The sequence below is a fragment of the Hibiscus syriacus genome, unplaced genomic scaffold (genome assembly GCF_006381635.1).
Source record: "Hibiscus syriacus cultivar Baekdansim isolate YM2019G1 unplaced genomic scaffold, ASM638163v2 tig00000340_pilon, whole genome shotgun sequence".
Classification (NCBI taxonomy): domain Eukaryota; kingdom Viridiplantae; phylum Streptophyta; class Magnoliopsida; order Malvales; family Malvaceae; genus Hibiscus; species Hibiscus syriacus.
The window spans coordinates 2,585,796-2,593,719 of NW_024061783.1; the positions used below are offsets into that span (position 1 = coordinate 2,585,796).

The following is a 7,924-nucleotide window of genomic DNA, read 5'->3' on the forward strand; positions in this document are numbered from 1 at the left end:
TCTCCACGTTTCACTCATCATAAAGTGATCGAACCCTTTCGAGTGCCACGACACTTCTACCAAACCCCAACAAAAGCTCTCATCTTCCCTTTTTTTCTTTTACCAGTTTCGATCTTTGGCTTGCACAACAAGACAGTTCAAAACATCGAAACCCCCCATTGCTTATACCCCAAAGCACCTAACCGTCGCATTGAATATTTCACTTCAAAAAAAAACAGCTCTTGAAAGTGAAAGCCGACTAATCACATTTCTCTTGCCATGAAAAAAGAAGCTTTTATGCTTCTTTAACAAGAATAATCCAATTACAACCCGTGTGCCCACACTTTCTAACCATGCTGTTGCTTCCACTACACATGTTGTTAAGCTAAGTTTTGTTGTTTATATATATTGTGTTGCGTTTGAAACCTGTTGGGACAAGCTTGTGTACTCGAAAATGGTGACTTCGAAGCCTGCTAAGATACTCATTGGCATCCCATTAGGTTTAGACCGGAATGACAGCAGGGAACTGTTGTCGTGGGCAATCAGAGTTATAGCTCGTCCAAATGACACCATTGTTGCCCTACATGTTCTTGGTTAGTATATTCATTGTTACGATGTCGAAATCTAATTACGACATCAATCGATCGAACTATGGTGTAAAAGATTTACTTGTTTATTGAAACCGCAGTTGGTGAGGAGCAGAAGAAGAATAAATTGGTAATAAAAGATCAGGCGAAATTTCGGCAGGCGAGAGCTCGTGTTATATCTGTGCTCGGAGAATTTGCTAGTACCTGCCAGTCTAAGCAGGTAACTGACTATTTTTATTATTGTAGTTCTAATTGTACATCGTTAATGCATCGAATAAATCGTGCAGTCCGCTTTGTTCAGGTAAACTTGGAGGCAAAAGTAGGAGTTAACACTAGTGTCAAAAGGGGTCTAATTGAGGAAGCAAAGTCCATCTCAGCTGATTTTCTTCTTCTCCTTGGCTCCAGAAAGCGTTCAAAAGAGTGAGAAATCAAACAATCCTTGGACTCTTTAAGCTCAATTCTTATATATTCTGTGAAGTTTAAATTTTCTCTTTCTTTGGGTTAGAACATCACATAAAATCACCTCATACTGTTTGGAGCATGCCCCCGAAGGTTGTGCAGTGGTATCGATAGGGAAGTCGAAGCAACGGCAGCAAAACTCGACCCCAAAGTCGACACATTTACATTTTGATGGTTAGTTTTACTTCCAGAAACTGGCCTGTATGATTTTATCAATGCAATTTACTTTTCATTTCCTTGTTTCTGAAGTTTTGTTTTTGATTGTATGTAGAAACTCATCAATGGAGCACGACATCGTCTAACAAGAGTGACAACAGCAGCGACGACGCGTCGGTATCCCCTGTTCAAAATCCCATTGTCTCGAAGACTAAACTGCAGAAGCAATCACCAAGAACTGTTCTAGATGCACTTCAAGGAGAATCAAATAGCACAGAAGATGATAGCTCTAGTTTCTGGGACTCAACAATGTCTGGGTCCCCTCAGCCACCAAAGTTTAAAGGGGAACCATATACAAGGAAACAGATGTCACCTTACAAATTCATCTCAATGGTGTTTAAGTCTCCACTAAGGAAAAGAAAGGCCAATTTATCCAATAAAGAAAAGGAGCAGCCATTGATGAGGTGCTTTAGCTTTGAGGAGATCTCAAATGCCACAAACAACTTCCATCCAGGTAAAACCAGTACCAAATTCTTCAACATTTTATCATTACCTTCATTTTTTTTCATGAAATCCAGATGTTTAAACTCGAGATTCTTATGAATTTATCAGATAATACAGTCGGTCGAGGCGGGTATTCGGAAGTTTACAGGGGTGATCTTTCAGATGGGAGAGCTATTGCAGTAAAAATGTTGGCCAAGGACAACAAAGAGAAAGAGTTCCTCACTGAATTGGGCATCATTGGACATGTTTGCCACCTGAATACCGCGAAATTAGTCGGATGCTGCGTCGAAAATGGACTTTATTTGATTTTCAACTTGTCTGAGAAAGGAACTCTGGCAACTGCCTTGCATGGTAAGAAAGATCCACTTCCTAGGATAAACTGCAGTAAATTTAAGAAAGATCAACTTCCTAGGATAAACTGCAGTAAATTATTTTAACTTCTTAACTTGTTCTGTTATAACTGGGAAACTCCATAGGTAAAACAAGTGTGGAACTTGATTGGCCTGCGAGATACAAGATTGCCCTTGGAGTTGCTAGAGGTCTTCACTATCTGCACAAATGTTGCAAACACCGAATCATACACCGCGACATAAAAGCCTCTAATGTCCTTCTCGGACAGGATTACGAACCGCAGGTAAATCGACAGGCGACATACAGAAATGTTGCTGGAAAATTACAATACATGAGTTCTTTATGTAACTTCGGTTTTCCACTCTTGGTAGATCACTGATTTTGGTCTTGCCAAATGGCTCCCTAACAAATGGACTCACCATGCTGTGATCCCTATAGAGGGAACATTCGGGTACCTAGCACCGGAGTACTTCATGCACGGTATTGTGGATGAGAAAACAGATGTTTTTGCCTTTGGGGTTCTTCTCCTCGAGATCATTACCGGTCGTCGGCCTGTGGATTCCTCAAAGAAAAACCTCCTACTATGGGTATTATGCAGATCTGCACATACATAAGTAGTAAATACCATAATTACATACATTATTATTGAAATGAATTTTTCATGTATAGGCAAAGCCTCTTATGGAGTCCGGGCACATCAATGAACTAGCCGATCCGAAACTGAAAGGCAGATACGACGAGGATCAAATGCATACATCAGTTCTAACAGCTTGCTATTGCGTGAGGCAATCAGCGGAATGGCGTCCATCGATGAGCGAGGTACTTAAAATATGTGTATGGTAGAGTTCTGCTAGTCATTTTATAAAGGCATTGCCGTAAATGCTTTCATTTATCAGGTCTTGGAGCTTCTAATGTCTGGCCAGGACTCTGATGTCGCAAAAAGCTGGAGGATGCCGAAGTTTACCTCCGACGAGTTGGACGATTACTCGATGGTTTTCGGATACGAGGTCCCGACACACATATCCCTGGAGGATTTCTTATGAGTCAGTCCACACAAGTGTTTTGCAGGGCAGCTTCAGATGGTTGGATAGAATGTTGAGTTTCTTCTTTTTAACTTTACACGTAGGTTTAAATATTTGCTAGGGGTTCTTATGTTGATTATTGAAAGAAAATAGGGAATTTCAACGCCTATAACTTTTCCTTTCTGTACTTGACTGATCCATCTCCACCACTTTTGGAATCATTAAGACTCCCATTTTCACACTTCAAACTGGATCTTGAAACTTACTTCAAAAGTAGTCCCAATGTTATATTTATGGTCACTTCAACCTTGTTCTTTTCTAAAAACATTCTACTTCTTAACCTTTTAATTTTTGTTTAAAATGATCCAGGTTGAATTAAAACCGTTAATTAACTAATTATTAATGTACTGACGTAGTATTTTCACGTATGTTAAATTACTGAAGTGTCATATATTATATCATCGTATTGAATAACATAACACATATCACATCATCTTCTTGAGTGACGTGATACATATCATATATATCGTCACTTCAGATGACATGATATATGTTATATCATTACTTCGGTTGACACCATCTTAGATAACATGACATTTATCACATCAATAATTTAACATGAAATATTACATTAGCAACATGAGTTATTTATTAGTTAATTGATGATTTCCATTCAACCTAGGTTGAGATTTAATTATGATATTATGTGATCTTAAAATGGGCTTGTTGCTTTGCTTTCCATTTATGGATCTTCATGGCCCGACCCTTATGGTGCAATTATGAAGTAGTAAAAAACGAAGGTAGGAGAGGGACCCGTAGGGTTGAATGTGCCCCGTTGACTAAGGGAGCTTGATTTGACGGGTCATATTAGTGGATAAACATCAAACATGGTGTTAGGAGAAGTGGTGGGATAATAGGACCACACCACCGAGGACAGTGGCGCGTGACAAAGAGATAAGCGTGGGCCGGCTGTGCACGTGAAGGGGATGAGGGGGTGACCCACACTTGTCTCCCTCACCCACATGACATCGATGGTCACCGCACACGCATGAGACTAATGCAACCCCACCAGTTTTCACTCTTTACGTCCCCAACGCCTTTCTTCACAAATCCCAACGAACAAAATCTATGGAAAGATACAAAGGGAAAGGACCAAATCTCTTCGATTCAGAGCCCAGCACAAACAAGAAATGGAAAACGTGAAGAACAAAAGGTTAAATATCCAGATTTATAACCATTATATATATATATGTATATATATATTTCCACCCACAACTAGTGGACGTGTGCCAACTCCAAAATATATGAAAATGAATTAGCTTTTATCCTTTATTTAAAGGGCTGTTTCCCAAGTTCTTCCACTTGCTGTAAAGCGAAGGTTTTGAACTGGCTAATAGGTTAAAAGTTACACTTTGATCCATGATCCACATGATGCTTCACCCTTCACTGTTTTTAAACAAAGGCATAAAGCCAACTTTTCCTTTCGTTCTGTTGCATCATTTGAGCATTAAAGTCACTTGAAAAATCACAAGGAAACAAGTGCTCCTCTTTCTACAAAATGTGATTGAAGACCCTCTTCAGTCCCAAGATATTTGTCTCTCTAATATATTTTTTATACAAAATTAGGTAATTGTTTCGATCAAGAAAATAATTTAGGGGCTTAAAGCAAAAAGGGCATAGTTTAAGGGTTTATTTTGACTAAAAAATAGTTTAGGTACTTAAAGTGGTTACATATAATAGTGTAAAAATTTATTTTGATCAAAAATAGTTTAGGGACTCAAAACAAAAAATGCATAATTTTAGGACTGTTTAGTTTAAACCATTAAAACATATGTAAACATTTAATTATAAAATTAGTTAACCTTATTCTCATATGTAATAAGGTATGGGGGAGATAGATTAGTAGGCTGCCCCCAACGTCAGGTTGAGAGCAACTTCCGTGGGAGACCTCCGACAATCAGAATTATGAATTGCCTACCGTGAAACTCGATCCCACGACCACAATGTTAAGAGCCTTGTGCTCTACCAACTGAGTTGGTATTACATGTAATATCATATGTAAACATTTAGTTATTGTACATGTGTAAATGAAATTTTTATTTAATTTTGAGTTTTCTCTAATTATTTTCTCTCCATGTAATTTTCCTTGAAAGCTAGTTTTAAATCAAACTAAATTGTATTAATTAACTGTTTTTTTATATAATTGAAACAGAAATATGGTTTAAACTTTAAATTATAAACAATAAAGTATTAGTATCATTTAATCACTAAAATAATAGGGTAAACTACATAAATGACCACATAACTAAGGGTCGGGTCGCGAAATGACCACTATTTTTAAATTTGCGTCAATATGACCATTGAACTATTTAAATGGTTTCAATATAGCCACCTACCGTTAACATTTAACGGAAGTGGTTATGTGGCCGTTCACAAAATTAGTATAATTAGGGCACGAGTCCTTTGCAAAGTTACATCTTCACGACACTGACACCCTGCTTTGTTTTCTTCCATTTTGGTCACTATTTGTATATGATTTGTTTCCTTGGATTTACATTTAATGCAATTTGACCCTGATTTTGTTTTTAATTTGTCTAATGCCTTAATTTGAGCGTTAACTTTAAAATCTTTTATTCTAGTAATGTATTAAATTTATAGGTTAAATCCCCTAGATTTTAGAATTAACTGTTGAGACAATTCTCATACTTGCTATCAATATAATACATATGTTATATAACTTGATCAGGATTAGGTAGAAAATTAAAACTAAAATAACTTAATTGTATTTGAACCCAAGATCAGTTAGTAACCAAGCAAAGCCTTAACAATAGGCTAAATCTAATATTTAGGAATCAATTAAAATATTTTCATATATTGTATATTATATATTATTATAGTTAATGATAGAAATAAAAATAGACAAGTGAGAACTTAAATCTAGGCCAATTGAAAATATGGTAACACTTAAATTGCTAAAAAATATAATATATTATTTATAATTAATTTAAGATTTTAATCTTTTTAAATTAAATTTATTTATATGTATTTATTAATGATTATATATATGAAATTATATTGAAAATTAAATTAAAAATTTATTTAACATACTCAAACTCACGAACCCAATTTAAAATCAAAAGATAAATATGATTTGAATCTTAAATATTTTTTCTTTTGATTATAATTTAAATATTAAATTATTTTTTAATGATTTCATATATATATATATATATATAATCATTAAAAATAGATATGAAAACAATAAATTTAGTTTAAAAATATTAAAATCTTAAATCAATTATAAATAAACTATTATATTTATTTTAGTGATTTACGTGTTGTCATATTCTCAATTGACCTCTCACTTATCATTTTTTTATTTTTTTATCATTAACTATAATATATATATATATATATATAATATTATAATTGATTCCTAAATATTAAATTTAGCTTATTCGTTAAGGTTTGCTTGGTTACTAATTCATTTTGGGTTACTTTTTTCTGCCTAAACTTGAACAACTTTTATAGCATATGTATTATCTTAATAACATATGTGTCACATTTTGATTGGATTGAAAATTTATTAAATTAATTAAATTGTATTATACAAAACGTGAAATGTGTTAAAATTTGATTGGAGAAATCTAAGGGATCAAATTGATTAATTCTAAAATCTAGGGGATTTAATCTATAAATTTAATGCATGACTAGAATAAAAGATTTTAAAGTTAATGCTCAAATTGAGGTATTAGACAAATTAAAAACAGAATCATGGTCAAATTGCATTAAATGTAAATCCAAGGAAACAAATCATATACAAGTAGTGACCAAAATGGAAGAAAACAAAGAAGAATGTCAGTGTCACGAAGACGTAACTTTACAAGGACTCGTTCCCTAATTATACTAATTTTATGAACGGCCACATAACCACTTCCGTTGAATGTTAACGGTAGGTGGCTATATTGAAACCATTTAAATAGTTCAGTGGTCATATTGACACAAATTTAAAATGATGGTCATTTCGTGATCCGACCTTTAGTTATGTGGTCATTTACGTAGTTTAACCAAAATAATATGATGGTGGATATCATTTTAATGTTTCACTTTCTTTTTGTACTTTTTTTTCAATGTGTTCTTTTGATTTATATTCGTTTAATTTCTAATAAAATAAAGGGGTGAATAAATAACAAAATTATTACATAGGACAAATCCTTTAATGTGTTTGAAATGGGTAATGGATTTTAATAATAAGGTATTGAGTTATTACGGTGTTTGGTTGAATATGTTTTACGGTATTAGGTAGAGATTATGTAAATTATTTTCCACTAATTGATAAATTTTTTAGAAATTATTAAAATAAACATATAATATCTTATAATTATAATATAATTGAGTATATTATTATAATATTAAAAATATAATATTATATTATTAAAAATATTTTAATAATTAATATTTTGATTTAAATGTTATTAAAATATTTTCTAAAATTAAATTATATTTCTAAAAAATATTTTTTAGAAAACGTTTTACGGTGTCTGGTAGAGATTATGTAAATCATTTTCCGTTAGTCGATGAATCTGTTAGAAATTATTAAAATAAACATATAATATCTTATATTATTATAATATAATTGAGTATATTATTATAATATTTTTAAATAATATTATATTATTTAAAAATATTAATAAATATATTTTAAGTGTTTTAATAATTAATGTTTTGATTAAAATGATATTAAAATATTGTATTACTATTAAGTACATAAAATAAAATTATTTTAAATATTTATTCTTTGAAATGAAAAGTTCAAAAAATGACTTACGAAAAATCATACCGCAAGTCATACTCCAGAAAACGAAA

General features: G+C 32.8%; 1 protein-coding gene across 1 annotated transcript; it reads left to right on the forward strand.

The window, feature by feature from the left end:
• Positions 1-392: 392 nt before the first annotated feature.
• Positions 393-3,203, forward strand: LOC120202477 (probable receptor-like serine/threonine-protein kinase At5g57670). Its single transcript, XM_039202892.1, has 10 exons — positions 393-572; positions 668-786; positions 868-986; positions 1,072-1,199; positions 1,297-1,695; positions 1,794-2,036; positions 2,162-2,319; positions 2,408-2,623; positions 2,706-2,855; positions 2,933-3,203. Exons 1-10 carry the CDS (start codon positions 434-436, stop codon positions 3,077-3,079), a joined length of 1,818 nt encoding a protein of 605 aa, XP_039058823.1. The 5' UTR covers positions 393-433; the 3' UTR covers positions 3,080-3,203.
• The last annotated feature ends 4,721 nt before the right edge of the window (positions 3,204-7,924 follow it).

Bases quoted from the DNA above. Each gene is read 5' to 3' on its own strand.
- LOC120202477 (XM_039202892.1), top strand. From the start codon at position 434: ATGGTGACTTCGAAGCCTGCTAAGATACTCATTGGCATCCCATTAGGT. The intron at 787-867 runs GTAACTGACTAT...CGCTTTGTTCAG, and splicing joins GTACCTGCCAGTCTAAGCAG to GTAAACTTGGAGGCAAAAGT. The intron at 2,624-2,705 runs GTATTATGCAGA...TTTCATGTATAG, and splicing joins AGAAAAACCTCCTACTATGG to GCAAAGCCTCTTATGGAGTC.